Source organism: Salmo salar, unplaced genomic scaffold, assembly GCF_965601325.2.
Source record: "Salmo salar unplaced genomic scaffold, fSalSal1 ptg000360l, whole genome shotgun sequence".
Taxonomy (NCBI): Eukaryota; Metazoa; Chordata; class Actinopteri; order Salmoniformes; family Salmonidae; genus Salmo; species Salmo salar.
In genome coordinates, this window is record NW_027675360.1 from 186,422 (window position 1) to 206,173 (window position 19,752).

At 41.5% G+C, this 19,752-nt stretch overlaps 2 protein-coding genes across 2 annotated transcripts in view; both read right to left on the reverse strand.

Annotated features, from left to right (window-relative positions):
* Positions 1-19,752, reverse strand: part of LOC145875823 (uncharacterized) — a 369,621-nt gene that overhangs the window by 2,389 nt on the left and 347,480 nt on the right. The window lies entirely within an intron of this gene.
* On the reverse strand, positions 700-3,518 carry LOC145875851 (uncharacterized). Its single transcript, XM_082971656.1, has 5 exons — positions 3,337-3,518; positions 2,340-2,483; positions 1,522-1,638; positions 1,139-1,223; positions 700-1,011 (listed from the first exon to the last, which is right to left on the reverse strand). Exons 2-5 carry the CDS (start codon positions 2,465-2,467, stop codon positions 700-702), a joined length of 642 nt encoding a protein of 213 aa, XP_082827782.1. The 5' UTR covers positions 2,468-2,483; positions 3,337-3,518.

Consider the following 19,752-nt stretch of genomic DNA (forward strand, 5'->3'; position numbering starts at 1 on the left):
CTCCCGAAAAGGGAATGAAAACACAAATTGGACATCCTGATTTGCTTTTCCTTCAGCCCAGTCCAGAATGAACTTCTGCACAGAGACTGTTTTTCCAATGCCAGCGACTCCCTTTGTCAGCACAGTTCTGATTAGTTTGTCTTGTCCAGTTAAGGGTTTGAAGATGTCGTTACATTTGATTGCAGTCTCTGGTCTTGCTTGTTTCCTGGTTGTTGTCTCAATCTGTCTCAGCTCATGTTCATTATTGACCTGTCCTGTTCCACACTCTGTGATGTAGAGCTCTGTGTAGATCTTATTGAGAAGTGTTGGGTTTCCTTGTTTAGCGATCCCCTCAAATACACATTGAAACTTCTTCTTTAGATTAGATTTGAGTTCACGTTGGCAAATCACAGCAGGATCATCTGAATCTAGAAATAACACAGAGGATATTAATATTACATCTGTTTTAATGCCTACATTATTGAAGGACTGTTATAAAGTTTTCTATTGTAATAATGTATTCTCTTAACTGACTGTATAAATGTGTAAATGTTTTCATAATACATTACAGACTGGTTTGACTGATTATATTATTATTGATGGTATTATTAATGTTGTCTCTCTCTCTCTCTCTCTCTAAATTAATCAACACAACACATCGCTGCTGCTACTTGATGAGGTCACTAGGTGTTGTGTTAAGGCTGCTACAATATCATTGAGTTACACAGCTACTTTAGCTGTACTTTTGCCACAGCTTTTAAATGTTATAAAACAGCATTCAACATGAGGCAGACAGATCTTACATTTCTCCAGTGTGTCAGCAAGCTCCTTCTGGTTCATTTTCCTCAGGACGTGCAGTGTGATCTTCAGAGCCCCCTCTCTGGCACTGCTCTCCTGCTTCTCATCTTCAGCATCCACCACTTCCTCATCCTGCTTCTGACTCTCAAAGCCTTCTGGGAGTTCTGGACTAAGAATCCTCTTGAACATCTTCAGCTCGTTCTTCACAAATGTCATCATTTTCTCTTCAAGCAACTAAAATAAATCAAGTAAATAAGTTAAGCAAGAGAAGAAATGCTTTCTCATTAACACATTAATGAATGATTGAAAGAAACTTTACTTGAGGTCAACAAAAACAAATGTTCATAACAGGACCACATACACTGAATATAGAGTCCAGGTCTGTTTGATGACTCTGGGAAGACTGACCACTGAGAATCTCTGACTCGGATCTCTCCTGTTGGTTTCTGTGGACAAAACATGAGATTACAGTACACACACACACACACACACACACACACACACACACACACACACACACACACACACACACACACACACACACACACACACACACACACACACACACACACACACACACACACACACACACACACACACACTGTTTTAGGACTATGAAAATGGACTAAAGGGTTAGCCTATGGATTATGAAAACAACCAAAAGAAATGTGAAAATGGGAGAGGAGAAATGACTAGAGACAGTGTTGTTTAACTCACTGACCATGACCCATGAGTTCTTCTTACCTTTGTTCAGTAGAAAAGTCTCCCTCTCTAAAGTTTATAGGTTCAAAAATAGACCAGTCACTCTTCATGGACACACAGCTGGGAACAGGGGAGGCTGGTCTCTCCTGCTTGATTGGACTTCAACACAACAGAGACAAACATTACATCTCTCATCTACTCTGATCTCAGATGGGAAACATAAGAAGAGTTCCAAAACGCAACATATCACTTTACAGAAATGAGCTTTTATTGTTTAAAGAAATGATGTATTAATTATTACATCTCTCACAGACAAGGATTTGTTTAAAATCTATCACTTGATGGTTTCATTTCAGAGAGACAAAAATCATGTTTTTTTTATGCAAAATGCTATATATCTCCCTCACTCTCAAATGTGACCGACCGGCTCAATTTGGTCATTAACTAAATAACTACATATATAGTGATTTTGGTTTATGTCAGTTTAATTGTTTGTTATGGTATAAGTTGTTATTTTATTGTAAGTGATAAAATTAACTAGTAATTCTCAGTAATTACTACTTTAGTAAGGAATAACACATTTTTTAAGCACTACTGCAGTTGCTAAATAATTTCAATAGATGGGAGCATAAGACCACAATGACATTTCAGAATATTAGTTTAGTTTTCTCCCTGGATACACCACCACTCCCCGAGCTTCCTGCAGAACCCCTGCAGTACCTCCACAGACCCCGGATTGAGAACCCCTGATTTAGCAGATGCTCTTATCCAGAGAGATTTACAGTAAGTGCATTCACCTTAAGATAGTTATTTATTTAGGAAATAAACTTAATCAATTCTTCATAAAATTGTCATCTTACCTCTTAGCTTTGGTGTCATGTCCCCCAGAGAGATGCATTTTGGAGGCAGGGGCCCCCTCCTCTCTCTCCCCAGAGAGACTCATTTTAGAGGCAGGGCCCCCCTCCTCTCTCTCCCCAGAGAGACTCATTTTAGAGCACTGACCCCTGTAAACAGAGATCCAGCATGTTGGTTGTGGTTAACACAGTGACAACTAAACAGAGATCCAGCATGTTGGTTAACACAGTGACAACTAAACAGAGATCCAGCATGTTGGTTGTGGTTAACACAGTAACAACTAAACAGAGATCCAGCATGTTGGTTGTGGTCAACACAGTGACAACTAAACAGAGATCCAGCATGTTCGTTGTGGTTAACACAGTGACAACTAAACAGAGATCCAGCATGTTGGTTGTGGTTAACACAGTGACAACTAATTATTGAATGTCAATTGTTCTCTTATATTCATTATCTCTTAGAAATAAAACATTTACTAACATACATAGAAACAGTCAGGTGATTTAATTAATAGATAATAATAGATAATAACTAATAATAATATTAATGTCTCACTTTCTCTTTTAATAATTTCTCTCATTCTAGTGTGTTGCTTTGTTTAACAGGTATGATATTATTATGCTGTTACTGAATTCAGTTCATAATAACAATGTTAAGAAAAGTATGTTCAGTGGTTTCATACCAGATTACACAGGAAAGAGGAGCTCATTGTAAGTTTGAAAACAAATTTTACGATATTTTGAAAGACGATTTACAACTTATACATAAAAATATACAAATTGTAAAATAACCACAATATATGAATATATGAACAATATGTTTTTGAATTTGACTCGCCTACGCCCAGTTAGCACCATTTTGTATGATTGAACTGTCACATAACTGTCCCAGGTGAAATGGACTGTTAGATCTGAGTGTTTTACTGTCATTCACTATACTAAAATAACACCATACATTTAATTTCTCTACACACTTTACAATAATCACTGGGAAGATTCTTACCTTGTAGCCTGAATTCACAACCAGAACATGTCAAGTCATTGAGATATTTTCCGTTGTGCTGAGAGAGCAGCTTCCTGATAACAAGTGGCTCTGTATCTATGTTCTAGGTACAGTTGATCTTTGGATGCAATAATATCTGGTCAAAGTCTAGTGACACAACACCATAGTATATCATAAACATAACAGCAGTTGGCCAGTAAAGGCCATGACATACTGTAAAACAGGGTTCATCAACAACACCATAGTATATCATAAACATAACAGCAGTTGGCCAGAAAAGGCCATGACATACTATAAAACAGGGTTTGTCAACTAGATTTGGCTTCGGGTGTCACGGTTGTCATAGAGAGGAGCGGACCAAAGTGCAGTGTGATTATCGTTCCACATATTTTATTGAACTGTGAAACTATGCAATACATACACATAAACTAAAGAACAAAAAAACAACAAACCGTGATGCAGAGGTGAAACATACACTACTCAAAAACAATCTCCCACAAACCCAGGTGGGAAAAACACCTACTTAAGTATGATCTCCAATTAGAGACAACGATGACCAGCTGCCTCTAATTGGAGATCATCCCAAACAAAACCCAACATAGAAATACAAAACTAGAAAACAACAGAGAAAAACTAAACTAGAAACCCCCCTGTCACGCCCTGACCTACTCTACCATAGAAAATAACAGCTTTCTCTGGTCAGGACGTGACATCGGGAGAATGTTTTTCTGAGTTAAAGTGGGCGGGCCAGAACATAATTAGCGTATAATATTAGCACAATTAATACGCCTACACTACAAATTGAACAACATGTTTAACACATTTGATTAGTACATAGTACATTCAGTGACAATAAAATAATTTAGATCTGATAAAATCATAAAATCACCAATATCTCTATTCAATTATAACTTTTTGTTTATTTCTCTGTGTGTTGATTGGTGGGGAAAAACAGGTCTACGTAGCCTACTGTAGTCTACACTACTTTATTAATATCAACATTCATTCAGAACAATGAGCTTGATAGCAAGAGAACATGTCGTTCTCAAAAAGTAACAAAAATGCATGGTGACAGTTTTGGAGGAATTGGCTACAGACAAGTCTATGGATAGCATAATTGCGTCTGTCAAACAGGTGCCCCTGTCTGTGACATCAGCCGGACGCCGTGTCTGTGCTCTGGCGGATGATGTGCATAGGATTGTTCTGGAGGGGCTCAGTCAGGCTGAGCATTTTCCCCTGGCTATTGATGAGAGTACTGACAACACCGATGTAGCACAGTTGTGTGTATATGTCCGTTATTTTCATGGGAAGGACACACCACCGGGGACGTTCCCCTGGAAGGACACACCGCCGGGGACGTTCCCCTGGAAGGACACACCGCCGGGGATGTTCCCCTGGAAGGACACACCTCCGGGGACGGTCCCCTGGAAGGACACACCACCGTGGACGTTTCCCTGGAAGGACACACCACCGTAGACGTTTCCCTGGATGGACACACCACCGGGGACGTTCCCCTGGAAGGACACACCACCGGGGACGTTCCCCTGGAAGGACACACCACCGGGGACGTTCCCCTGGAAGGACACACCACCGGGGACGTTCCCCTGGAAGGACACACCGCCGGGGACGTTCCCCTGGAAGGACACACCGCCGGGGACGTTCCCCTGGAAGGACACACCGCCGGGGACATCCTATTCACAAAGCTGGAACAATTGTTTACGTAGCATGGCCTGTCATTCGAAAAAGTCAACTTTGTGATCACCGTCAGGGCTCCTGCTATGGTGGACAGACACAGGGGCCTGGTCAGCAGGTTGAAGGAAATCGCCCCACAAATGAATGGCTTGCATTGTCTCATCCATCAGAGTGTGAAACCCTCTCTCTATACTGCACGAGGGAGAGAGTCTCCTCCAGGAATTTATGACCTGAGATAACAGAACCTGGGTGAGAGAGAGGGGGATGGAGGGAGAGAGAGGGGAATGGAGGGAGAGAGAGGGGGATGGAGGGAGAGAGAGGGGGATGGAGGGAGAGAGAGGGGAATGGAGGGAGAGAGAGGGGGATGGAGGGGGAGAGAGGGGGATGGAGGGAGAGAGAGGGGGATGGAGGGGGAGAGAGGGGGATGGAGGGAGACAGAGGGGGATGGAGGGAGAGAGAGTGGGAAGGAGGGAGAGAGAGGGGGATGGAGGGAGAGAGAGGGGGATGGAGGGGGAGAGAGGGGGATGGAGGGAGAGAGAGGGGGATGGGGGAGAGAGAGTGGGATGGAGGGAGAGAGAGGGGGATGGAGGGAGAGAGAGGGGGATGGAGGGAGAGAGAGGGGGATGGAGGGAGAGAGAGGGGGATGGAGGGAGACAGAGGGGGATGGAGGGAGAGAGAGGGGGATGGGGGAGAGAGAGTGGGATGGAGGGAGAGAGAGGGGGATGGAGGGAGAGAGAGGGGGAAGGAGGGAGAGAACGGGGGATGGAAGGAGAGAGAGGGGGATGGGGGAGAGAGAGGGGGATGGTGCTCGCTATACCCAATGAGGGCAGCAGCTGACCACCATCGTTGTTGTAGTCATCACCATTCCTTTTATGTGCTAACTATGTTTGGATCAACTTCCACCTGTGAGTCCTCCTTTTCCTCTATGAATGCAATCGACTCACGACAGGAACCGGCTTTCACATAAGGCAACCGAGGACTGCCTGCTCATCAACATCACATCCCTCTCACCTGACATCCACAAGATCGTGTCCGAGGGGAAATGCAACTTTTCCCATTAAGTAAATAACTTAGTATTTAATAAATAGTCATATAGGCTACTAACATTATAGTAATTATTATTATTATTATTATTATAACTGTTATTATTGTTATTATTATTATTGTGATTATTAGTGCTTATCAATGGCTATTTTAGGTCTCATGCTGACAGTATTTTCTGTTTGTTTTATCGTTACAGGAGCAGATTATCCCAGACTCCTGATACAGGGCTACAGACACTCAGGTTACTCTGATACAGGGCTACAGACACTCAGGTTATCCCAGACTCCTGGTACAGGGCTACAGACACTCAGGTTATCCCCAGACTCCTGGTACAGGGCTACAGACACTCAGGTTATCCCCAGACTCCTGGTACAGGGCTACAGACACTCAGGTTACTCTGGTCACTCTGATACAGGGCTACAGACACTCAGGTTACTCTGGTACAGGGCTACAGACACTCAGGTTACTCTGATACAGGGCTACAGACACTCAGGTTACTATGGTCACTCTGGTACAGGGCTACAGACACTCAGGTTACTCTGGTCACTCTGATACAGGGCTACAGACACTCAGGTTACTCTGGTCACTCTGGTACAGGGCTACAGACACTCAGGTTATCCCAGACTCCTGATACAGGGCTACAGACACTCAGGTTACTCTGGTCACTCTGGTACAGGGCTACAGACACTCAGGTTACTCTGGTCACTCTGATACAGGGCTACAGACACTCAGGTTACTCTGGTCACTCTGATACAGGGCTACAGACACTCAGGTTATCCCAGACTCCTGATACAGGGCTACAGACACTCAGACACAGACATCACCTGTTTTTCTTAAATTATTGTTTTATGTAGGATGCTGCCTTTTTGGCCAGATGCAGTTGTAAGTCGGCCTAATAAATAAATACAAATCCCTCTTCTATTAGGCCATGTTGTTGTCTTGTGAAAGATGCTGTTCAGCCACACAGCCTAGCTCAGCCAGTTAAGTTATTTATATGGGCCTTCGTCCCCACACAGCCTAGCTCAGACAGTTAAGTTATTTATATGGGCCTTCGTCCCCACACAGCCTAGCTCAGCCAGTTATTTATATGGGCCTTCGTCCCCACACAGCCTAGCTCAGCCAGTTATTTATATGGGCCTTCGCTCTGAAGACATTGACTCAAATTAAGCCCTCTTGTTGTTTGTAAAGTCAAATTAAAATGAAGATTATTGTTGAAATGAATTACTCGACTGGTGTAGTTTTTCTCCACCTGTTGATTGGCGCCACTTGCATAACAAGTTATCTATATTTTCAGCACCAGGCACTGTTCACCTCCTATTGATTACGCTGTGGTTGCAGCTTTACATTTCAACACCACTAAATGGCCTGCTTTATTAGTTGACTGTCTCCTGCATTCTCTCTCCATTTTTTTATTTAACTAGGCAAGTCAGTTAAGAACATTCTTGTTTTCAATGACGGCCTAGGAAATGTGGGTTAACTGCCTTATTCAGCGGCAGAACAACAGATTTGTACCTTTCGGTTACTAGTCCAATGCTCTAACCACTAGGCTATCCTGCCGCCCCTCATGAATAAAGTTAAAAATGTAACTTTTGCATAATGTAGTGAGGTCACATCCTTCTTGGGACATTGCTTTTGGGACTTTTTGCATCTCAGGTGCAAGATAAAACATTTTTAATTGATTTTTTGAATGAACAAAATATTAATTTATTTGGTGGGCTTTGTAGGGGCCAAATAATATTGTTGGCGGCCAGATTTGGCCCGCGGGCCGCCAGTTGGAGAACCCTGGGTTAGGCATTAGGGTTAGCATTGTGGTTAGGGTTTAAAAACAGATTTTATGACTTTGTGTCTGTGGCAGCTAGTCACCACTCTGCAGAGCTGCCTTTGGAACAAGATTCCTGATGAAAACGGCAAACCTGCACTTCACAATTCCAGACTCGGTAACAATGCAGAAACAGTCTATTTTCTGTGAGTTCATCAGCTCATTTTACCAGCATTGCGCCACGAGAAAAATAGCTTTCTAATTTGGCTTTCTATATATTTGTGATGCCGTTGATGCCCGTAGCCTGTCTATTTTCCCTCATTGACTCCCATGCATTATATTACCAGAGTAACACTCACAGCCTGTCTGTCTTCTCTCATTGACTCCCATGCATTCTATTACCAGAGTAACGCTCACAGCCTGTCTGTCTTCTCTCATTGACTCCCATGCATTCTATTACCATGCTTGTTCACACACGTATAAAAAAGGCTCCCCGTGTGGTTTGGGCTTTACCCATAGAGAATCAGTTCACTACCTAACTCTTTACCCATAGAGAATCAGTTCACTACCTAACTCTTTACCCATAGAGAATCCGTTCACTACCTAACTCTTTACCCATACAGAATCAGTTCACTACCTAACTCTTTACCCATAGAGAATCAGTTCACTACCTAACTCTTTACCCATAGTGAATCAGTTCACTACCTAACTCTTTACCCATAGAGAATCAGTTCACTACCTAACTCTTTACCCATAGAGAATCAGTTCACTACCTAACTCTTTGCCCATAGAGAATCAGTTCACTACCTAACTCTTTACCCATAGTGAATCAGTTCACTACCTAACTCTTTACCCATAGTGAATCAGTTCACTACCTAACTCTTTACCCATAGAGAATCAGTTCACTACCTAACTCTTTGCCCATAGAGAATCAGTTCACTACCTAACTCTTTGCCCATAGAGAATCAGCTGTTCCCAGTTCACTACCTAACTCTTTCCCTTGGCCCTAACCCTTAGATGTTTGTATATGTGAAAGGTGTAAGCAATATGGTGTAAGCTCCACCACTTTCCTGATTATACCTATCCAGACCCTTCAGAATAATCTAAAGGTTAAGTCAGGGCCAAGGAGGAGGGGAAGGGTGTTAATTTGGACCAGCAAATAATTTGTATGTGCCACCTAAGAGTTTCAATACCAATCATGTCTGTGTGTGTTCATTCAGGTTGAAGTTCACAGTGGAAGAGAAGCAGGGGTCCATTGTGACCATGGAGGAGGACACTGGCACTGCAGAGGAACAGAAAAGACAGAAACCAAATAACATGGAGGAGGACACTGGCACTGCAGAGGAACAGAAAGACAGAAACCAAATAACATGGAGGAGGACACTGGCACTGCAGAGGAACAGAAAGACAGAAACCAAATGAGTGCAAAGGTACATGGACCTATCTTCCATTTGTCACTGTCCACAATGCTAGTCTGGGCTGCCATCTCTATAGTACAGCATGTTATCTTAGTTGTTTATTAATGTACCAGCAATGACAGTGAAAGTCAACCAAGTTATCAACAGCATGTATTGCTATGTCTGAGGCAACGACTAAAATACATTACCATTCTATCAGGTGGTAGAATACAATACATTACCATTCTATCAGGTGGTAGAATACAATACATTACCATTCTATCAGGTGGTAGAATACAATACATTACCATTCTATCAGGTGGTAGAATACAATACATTACCATTCTATCAGGTGGTAGAATACAATACATTACCATTCTATCAGGTGTAATAATACAATACATTACCATTCTATCAGGTGTAATAATACAATACATTACCATTCTATCAGGTGGTAGAATATAATACATTACCATTCTATCAGGTGGTAGAATACAATACATTACCATTCTATCAGGTGGTAGAATATAATACATTACCATTCTATCAGGTGGTAGAATACAATACATTACCATTCTATCAGGTGGTAGAATATAATACATTACCATTCTATCAGGTGGTAGAATACAATACATTACCATTCTATCAGGTGTTAGAATACAATACATTACCATTCTATCAGGTGTTAGAATATAATACATTACCATTCTATCAGGTGGTAGAATACAATACATTACCATTCTATCAGGTGGTAGAATATAATACATTATCATTCTATCAGGTGTAATAATACAATACATTACCATTCTATCAGGTGGTAGAATACAATACATTACCATTCTATCAGGTGTTAGAATACAATACATTACCATTCTATCAGGTGTTAGAATATAATACATTACCATTCTATCAGGTGGCAGAATACAATACATTACCATTCTATCAGGTGGTAGAATACAATACATTACCATTCTATCAGGTGGTAGAATACAATACATTACCATTCTATCAGGTGTAATAATACAATACATTACCATTCTATCAGGTGGTAGAATACAATACATTACCATTCTATCAGGTGGTAGAATATAATACATTACCATTCTATCAGGTGTAATAATACAATACATTACCATTCTATCAGGTGGTAGAATACAATACATTACCATTCTATCAGGTGGTAGAATATAATACATTACCATTCTATCAGGTGGTAGAATACAATACATTACCATTCTATCAGGTGGTAGAATATAATACATTACCATTCTATCAGGTGGTAGAATACAATACATTACCATTCTATCAGGTGGTAGAATATAATACATTACCATTCTATCAGGTGGTAGAATACAATACATTACCATTCTATCAGGTGTTAGAATACAATACATTACCATTCTATCAGGTGTTAGAATATAATACATTACCATTCTATCAGGTGGTAGAATATAATACATTACCATTCTATCAGGTGGTAGAATATAATACATTACCATTCTATCAGGTGTAATAATATAATACATTACCATTCTATCAGGTGTAATAATATAATACATTACCATTCTATCAGGTGGTAGAATATAATACATTACCATTCTATCAGGTGTTAGAATACAATACATTACCATTCTATCAGGTGTAATAATACAATACATTACCATTCTATCAGGTGGTAGAATACAATACATTACCATTCTATCAGGTGGTAGAATACAATACATTACCATTCTATCAGGTGGTAGAATACAATACATTACCATTCTATCAGGTGGTAGAATACAATACATTACCATTCTATCAGGTGTAATAATACAATACATTACCATTCTATCAGGTGGTAGAATACAATACATTACCATTCTATCAGGTGGTAGAATATAATACATTACCATTCTATCAGGTGGTAGAATACAATACATTACCATTCTATCAGGTGGTAGAATATAATACATTACCATTCTATCAGGTGGTAGAATACAATACATTACCATTCTATCAGGTGTAATAATACAATACATTACCATTCTATCAGGTGGTAGAATACAATACATATAAAGAGGGAGAATGGTCAACATGCAGGTTTGGATCCCTGCTAAGGTTATCTGACATATAAAGAGGGAGAATGGTCAACATGCAGGTTTGGATCCCTGCTAAGGTTATCTGACATATAAAGAGGGAGAATGGTCAACATGCAGGTTTGGATCCCTGCTAAGGTTATCTGTCATATAAAGAGGGAGAATGGTCAACATGCAGGTTTGGATCCCTGCTAAGGTTATCTGACATATAAAGAGGGAGAATGGTCAACATGCAGGTTTGGATCCCTGCTAAGGTTATCTGTCATATAAAGAGGGAGAATGGTCAACATGCAGGTTTGGATCCCTGCTAAGGTTATCTGACATATAAAGAGGGAGAATGGTCAACATGCAGGTTTGGATCCCTGCTAAGGTTATCTGACATATAAAGAGGGAGAATGGTCAACATGCAGGTTTGGATCCCTGCTAAGGTTATGTTGCGTGACGTTGATACTTCCTTTGTTGGAAAGGTATCAGATTTGTATTATTACTTTCTGATAGTCTTCATCAATTATTGTAGCTGCACCTGTCTCATAGTCTTCATCAATTATTGTATCTGCATCCTTCTCATAGTCTTCATCAATTATTGTAGCTGCATCTGTCTCATAGTCTTCATCAATTATTGTAGCTGCATCTGTCTCATAGTCTTCATCAATTATTGTAGCTGCATCTGTCTCATAGTCTTCATCAATTATTGTAGCTGCATCCTTCTCATAGTCTTCATCAATTATTGTAGCTGCATCTGTCTCATAGTCTTCATCAATTATTGTAGCTGCACCTGTCTGATAGTCTTCATCAATTATTGTAGCGGCATCTGTCTGATAGTCTTCATCAATTATTGTAGTTGCACCTGTCTCATAATCTTCATCAATTATTGTAGCTGCACCTGTCTGATAGTCTTCAATTATTGTAGCTGCATCTGTCTCATAGTCTTCATCAATTATTGTAGCTGCACCTGTCTCATAGTCTTCATCAATTATTGTAGCTGCATCTGTCTCATAGTCTTCATCAATTATTGCAGCTGCACCTGTCTGATAGTCTTCATCAATTATTGGAGCTGCATCTGTCTGATAGTCTTCATCAATTATTGTAGCTGCATCTGTCTGATAGTCTTCATCAATTATTGTAGCTGCACCTGTCTGATAGTCTTCATCAATTGTTGTAGCTGCATCTGTCATTCATTTGAATCACTTTGACGTTTGCATTTGCAATATCTGTGTTTTCTGAAATCATCATTGACTGGGAACTACAAATATGGCCACATTTTGTAGTTTATTTTTCGAACCCTAATTGGATTCTTATCAAATATATTTGCCAATATCATAATAATATGCCTGTAAATTGATATGTACCCCATAGCCACAAGGGGGATGGGATTGCACAAATATGTCTGATTCACCCCAAATATATTTTGTGCCAAGCCACAAGTCTGAGCTCCCAAAAACAAAACAAATAATTTTGGGGATTCCATGACCAGAAAAGGCTTGTTAAAATATAAGGTTTTCTAGGGGTGTATAGAGCTTCATGGCAGAAAACAAGTGTATGTATGTAAATGTTTATAAAAACTGTTTTATATTGATTTTGGAGCCTTGAGGACCTGGGAAATATACAACTAAAACATTCTACACCCTTTATATGGCCATTCAACCTCCTATATCCATTATCCACACAATGTCCATAACCTCACCTCTATTACCATGGTGTTCAGCACAGCATATTTCTGATAACAAGACAGTTATGTACTGAATTCTCACTGTCTATCCAAATAGAGCATGAGTCGGCCTAGTCCTATTCAGCCTGTTCCCGCTCCTCGCACTAGCCCTAGGGTGCGTGTTTTCAGCCTGGTACTACCTCTACCAGCCCCACGCACCAGGCCTCCAGTGCGTCGGCCCAGCCTCAAGAGCCCGGCACCAGCGTTCAGTCCAGAGTATCCGGCACCAGTGTGCAGTCCAGAGTATCCGGCACCAGTGTGCAGTCCAGAGTATCCGGCACCAGTGTGCAGTCCAGAGTATCCGGCAACAGTGTGCAGTCCAGAGTATCCGGCAACAGTGTCTAGTCCGGAACCGAGGGAGACTGCCTGCGACCCGGAACCAGAGGGGTCTGCCTGTGACCCGGAACCGAGGGGGTCTGCTTGTGACCCGGAACCGGGTGAGTCTGCCTGCGACCCGGAACTGAAATTGACTAACTGTGTTGTAAATGAGTCTGCCTACAGTGTGGAAATGAGGGAACCTGCCCACGAGCCACAACAAATTGAGTCTGTCTACGACCAGGACCCCAATGAGTCTGCCTACAACCTGGAGGGCAGGAGGCCGGAACCAGAGCCACCTCCAGGATAGGTGGGTTGGGGAGGGAGGGTGTAGCACAGTGCTGTCGTTGACGGCAGCCACCCTCCCTTCCCTCCCTTTTTTTGTTTAGGGGGTATTATTTTTTGTTGTGGTATTGGGGATTTTTGTGTTTTCTTTTAAGGTGCATTCCGGGGTCTGCACCTTTAGGGGGGGGTACTGTCACGTCCTGACCAGTAGAGGGAGTAGTGGTGTAGTATTTTGGTCAGGACGTGGCAGAAGAAGTCTGTATGTGTTGTCTAGTATGTCTGTTTCTGTGTTAGTCTTGTGACTCCTGATCAGGAACAGCTGGGGATCGTTGTTCCTGATTGTTAGTCATATATTTAGGAGTATGTTTGTCACTTGGGTTTGTGGGTGGTTGTGCTAACACCGCTAGTCTTTTGTTTGTATGTAGCCTGTTAGCCTGTAGTTAGTAGTTATTGTTTTTCCTGTGGATGCTTTGCTCGTATATATTAAAAAGATGAGTATCCACATTCCGTCTGCAGTTTGGTCCATTCAACACGACAACAACCGTTACTAATATGCTGCTGTAAATAGGCATACTAGGTTATTGTCCTACCATCAGCCAGTAAGCTTCAACAGGACACATGTCCTACCATCAGCCAGTAAGCTTCAACAGGACACATGTCCTACCATCAGCCAGTAAGGTTCAACAGGACACATGTCCTACCATCAGCCAGTTAGCTTCAACAGGACACATGTCCTACCATCAGCCAGTTTACTTCAACAGGACACATGTCCTACCATCAGCCAGTAAGCTTCAACAGGACACATGTCCTACCATCAGCCAGTAAGCTTCAACAGGACACATGTCCTACCATCAGCCAGTTAGCTTCAACAGGACACATGTCCTACCATCAGCCAGTTAGCTTCAAACGGCATATGTCCTACCATCAGCCAGTTAGCTTCAACAGGACACATGTCCTACCATTTGAAATGATGGTGTGAGGAACACTTCCCTGCTGAAATATATGGGTTGGTCAACAGTACATTCCACTCTGTATCAGATTTTCATTGATACACCGTTAACTGATTTAAAGTTAAACATAAAATCGAGTGATAGGCTCCTGTTAGATAGTGATAGGCTCCTGTTAGATAGTGATAGGCTACTGTTAGATAGTGATAGGCTCCTGTTAGATAGTGATAGGTTACTGTTAGATAGTGATAGGCTCCTGTTAGATAGTGATAGGCTACTGTTAGATAGTGATAGGCTCCTGTTAGATAGTGATAGGCTCCTGTTAGATAGTGATAGGCTACTGTTAGATAGTGATAGGCTACTGTTAGATAGTGATAGGCCACTGTTAGATAGTGATAGGCTCCTGTTAGATAGTGATAGGCTCCTGTTAGATAGCGATAGGCTACTGTTAGATAGTAATAGGCTACTGTTAGATAGTGATAGGCTACTGTTAGATAGTGATAGGCTCCTGTTAGATAGTGATAGGCTCCTGTTAGATAGTGATAGGTTACTGTTAGATAGTGATAGGCTCCTGTTAGATAGTGATAGGCTACTGTTAGATAGTGATAGGCTCCTGTTAGATAGTGATAGGCTACTGTTAGATAGTGATAGGCTCCTGTTAGATAGTGATAGGCTCCTGTTAGATAGTGATAGGCTACTGTTAGATAGTGATAGGCTACTGTTAGGCTCCTGTTAGATAGTGATAGGCTACTGTTAGATAGTGATAGGCTACTGTTAGATAGTGATAGGCTCCTGTTAGATAGTGATAGGCTCCTGTTAGATAGTGATAGGTTACTGTTAGATAGTGATAGGCTCCTGTTAGATAGTGATAGGCTACTGTTAGATAGTGATAGGCTCCTGTTAGATAGTGATAGGCTCCTGTTAGATAGTGATAGGCTACTGTTAGATAGTGATAGGCTACTGTTAGATAGTGATAGGCCACTGTTAGATAGTGATAGGCTCCTGTTAGATAGTGATAGGCTACTGTTAGATAGTGATAGGCTCCTGTTAGATAGTGATAGGCTCCTGTTAGATAGTGATAGGCTACTGTTAGATAGTGATAGGCTACTGTTAGATAGTGATAGGCCACTGTTAGATAGTGATAGGCTCCTGTTAGATAGTGATAGGCTACTGTTAGATAGTGATAGGCTCCTGTTAGATAGTGATAGGTTACTGTTAGATAGTGATAGGCTACTGTTAGATAGTGATAGGCTACTGTTAGATAGTGATAGGCTCCTGTTAGATAGTGATAGGCTCCTGTTAGATAGTGATAGGCTACTGTTAGATAGTGATAGGCTACTGTTAGATAGTGATAGGCCACTGTTAGATAGTGATAGGCTCCTGTTAGATAGTGATAGGCTACTGTTAGATAGTGATAGGCTCCTGTTAGATAGTGATAGGCTACTGTTAGATAGTGATAGGCTCCTGTTAGATAGTGATAGGCTCCTGTTAGATAGTGATAGGCTCCTGTTAGATAGTGATAGGCTCCTGTTAGATAGTGATAGGCTACTGTTAGATAGTGATAGGCTCCTGTTAGATAGTGATAGGCCACTGTTAGATAGTGATAGGCTCCTGTTAGATAGTGATAGGCTACTGTTAGATAGTGATAGGCTACTGTTAGGCTCCTGTTAGATAGTGATAGGCTACTGTTAGATAGTGATAGGCTACTGTTAGATAGTGATAGGCTACTGTTAGATAGTGATAGGCTCCTGTTAGATAGTGATAGGCTCCTGTTAGATAGTGATAGGTTACTGTTAGATAGTGATAGGCTCCTGTTAGATAGTGATAGGCTACTGTTAGATAGTGATAGGCTCCTGTTAGATAGTGATAGGCTCCTGTTAGATAGTGATAGGCTACTGTTAGATAGTGATAGGCTACTGTTAGATAGTGATAGGCCACTGTTAGATAGTGATAGGCTCCTGTTAGATAGTGATAGGCTCCTGTTAGATAGTGATAGGCTACTGTTAGATAGTGATAGGCTCCTGTTAGATAGTGATAGGCTACTGTTAGATAGTGATAGGCTACTGTTAGGCTCCTGTTAGATAGTGATAGGCTACTGTTAGATAGTGATAGGCTACTGTTAGATAGTGATAGGCTCCTGTTAGATAGTGATAGGCTCCTGTTAGATAGTGATAGGCTCCTGTTAGATAGTGATAGGCTCCTGTTAGATAGTGATAGGCTCCTGTTAGATAGTGATATGCTACTGTTAGATAGTAATAGGCTACTGTTAGGCTCCTGTTAGATAGTGATAGGCTACTGTTAGATAGTGATAGGCTACTGTTAGATAGTGATAGGCTACTGTTAGATAGTGATAGGCTACTGTTAGATAGTGATAGGCTCCTGTTAGATAGTGATAGGCCACTGTTAGATAGCGATAGGTCACTGTTAGATATCGATATGCTACTGTTAGATAGCGATAGGCTACTGTTAGATAGCGATAGGCTCCTGTTAGATAGCGATAGGCTCCTGTTAGATAGGCTACCCTTAGATAGCGATAGGCTACCCTTAGATAGCGATAGGCTACCCTTAGATAGCGATAGGCTACCCTTAGATAGCGATAGGCTACCCTTAGATAGCGATAGGCTACCCTTAGATAGCGAAAGGCTCCTGATAGGCCACTGTTAGATAGTGATAGGCTACTGTTAGATAGTGATAGGCCACTGTTAGATAGTGATAGGCTACTGTTAGATAGTGATAGGCTACTGTTAGATAGCGATAGGCTACTGTTAGATAGCGATAGGCTACTGTTAGATAGCGATAGGCTACTGTCAGATAGTGATAGGCTACTGTTAGATAGTGATAGGCTACTGTTAGATAGTGATAGGCTACTGTTAGATAGTGATAGTGATAGGCTACTGTTAGATAGTGATAGGCTACTGTTATATAGTGATAGGCTACTGTTAGATAGTGATAGGCTACTGTTAGATAGTGATAGGCTACTGTTAGATAGTGATAGGCTACTGTTAGATAGTGATAGGCTACTGTTAGATAGTGATAGGCCACTGTTAGATAGTGATAGGCTCCTGTTAGATAGTGATAGGCTACTGTTAGATAGTGATAGGCTCCTGTTAGATAGTGATAGGCCACTGTTAGATAGTGATACGCTCCTGTTAGATAGTGATAGGCTCCTGTTAGATAGTGATAGGCTCCTGTTAGATAGCGATAGGCTACTGTTAGATAGTGATAGGCTACTGTTAGATAGTGATAGGCTACTGTTAGATAGTGATAGGCTCCTGTTAGATAGTGATAGGCTACTGTTAGATAGTGATAGGCTCCTGTTAGATAGTGATAGGCCACTGTTAGATATCGATATGCTACTGTTAGATAGCGATAGGCTACTGTTAGATAGCGATAGGCTCCTGTTAGATAGCGATAGGCTCCTGTTAGATAGGCTCCTGTTAGATAGCGATAGGCTACCCTTAGATAGCGATAGGCTACCCTTAGATAGCGATAGGCTACCCTTAGATAGCGATAGGCTACCCTTAGATAGCGATAGGCTACCCTTAGATAGCGAAAGGCTCCTGATAGGCCACTATTAGATAGTGATAGGCTACTGTTAGATAGTGATAGGCCACTGTTAGATAGTGATAGGCTACCCTTAGATAGCGATAGGCTACCCTTAGATAGCGATAGGCTACCCTTAGATAGCGATAGGCTACCCTTAGATAGCGAAAGGCTCCTGATAGGCCACTATTAGATAGTGATAGGCTACTGTTAGATAGTGATAGGCCACTGTTAGATAGTGATAGGCTACCCTTAGATAGCGATAGGCTACCCTTAGATAGCGATAGGCTACCCTTAGATAGCGATAGGCTACCCTTAGATAGCGATAGGCTACCCTTAGATAGCGAAAGGCTCCTGATAGGCCACTATTAGATAGTGATAGGCTACTGTTAGATAGTGATAGGCCACTGTTAGATAGTGATAGGCTACTGTTAGATAGTGATAGGCTACTGTTAGATAGCGATAGGCTACTGTTAGATAGCGATAGGCTACTGTTAGATAGCGATAGGCTACTGTCAGATAGTGATAGGCTACTGTTAGATAGTGATAGGCTACTGTTAGATAGTGATAGGCTACTGTTAGATAGTGATAGGCTACTGTTAGATAGTGATAGGCTACTGTTAGATAGTGATAGGCTCCTGTTAGATAGTGATAGGCTCCTGTTAGATAGTGATAGGCTCCTGTTAGATAGTGATAGGCTACTGTTAGATAGTGATAGGCTACTGTTATATAGTGATAGGCTACTGTTAGATAGTGATAGGCTACTGTTAGATAGTGATAGGCTACTGTTAGATAGTGATAGGCTACTGTTAGATAGTGATAGGCTACTGTTAGATAGTGATAGGCCACTGTTAGATAGTGATAGGCTCCTGTTAGATAGTGATAGGCTACTGTTAGATAGTGATAGGCTCCTGTTAGATAGTGATAGGCCACTGTTAGATAGTGATACGCTCCTGTTAGATAGTGATAGGCTCCTGTTAGATAGTGATAGGCTCCTGTTAGATAGCGATAGGCTACTGTTAGATAGTGATAGGCTACTGTTAGATAGTGATAGGCTACTGTTAGATAGTGATAGGCTCCTGTTAGATAGTGATAGGCTACTGTTAGATAGTGATAGGCTCCTGTTAGATAGTGATAGGCTACTGTTAGATAGTGATAGGCTCCTGTTAGATAGTGATAGGCTCCTTTTAGATAGCGATAGGCTACTGTTAGATAGTGATAGGCTACTGTTAGATAGTGATAGGCTACTGTTAGATAGTGATAGGCTCCTGTTAGATAGTGATAGGCCACTGTTAGATAGTGATAGGCTACTGTTAGATAGTGATAGGCTACTGTTAGATAGTGATAGGCTCCTGTTAGATAGTGATAGGCTCCTGTTAGATAGTGATAGGCTACTGTTAGATAGTGATAGGCTACTGTTAGATAGTGATAGGCTACTGTTAGATAGTGATAGGCTACTGTTAGATAGTGATAGGCTCCTGTTATATAGTGATAGGCTCCTGTTAGATAGTGATAGGCTACTGTTAGATAGTGATAGGCTCCTGTTAGATAGTGATAGGCTCCTGTTAGATAGTGATAGGCTCCTGTTAGATAGTGATAGGCTCCTGTTAGATAGTGATAGGCTACTGTTAGATAGTGATAGGCTCCT

Coding starts and splice junctions, on each gene's coding strand:
- LOC145875851 (XM_082971656.1), bottom strand. CDS start 2,467: ATGAGTCTCTCTGGGGAGAGAGAGGAGGGGGGCCCTGCCTCTAAAATG. Junction 1,639..2,339: donor CATGACACCAAAGCTAAGAG/GTAAGATGACAA, acceptor GTTGTGTTGAAG/TCCAATCAAGCAGGAGAGAC. Junction 1,224..1,521: donor GACTTTTCTACTGAACAAAG/GTAAGAAGAACT, acceptor TTTTGTCCACAG/AAACCAACAGGAGAGATCCG.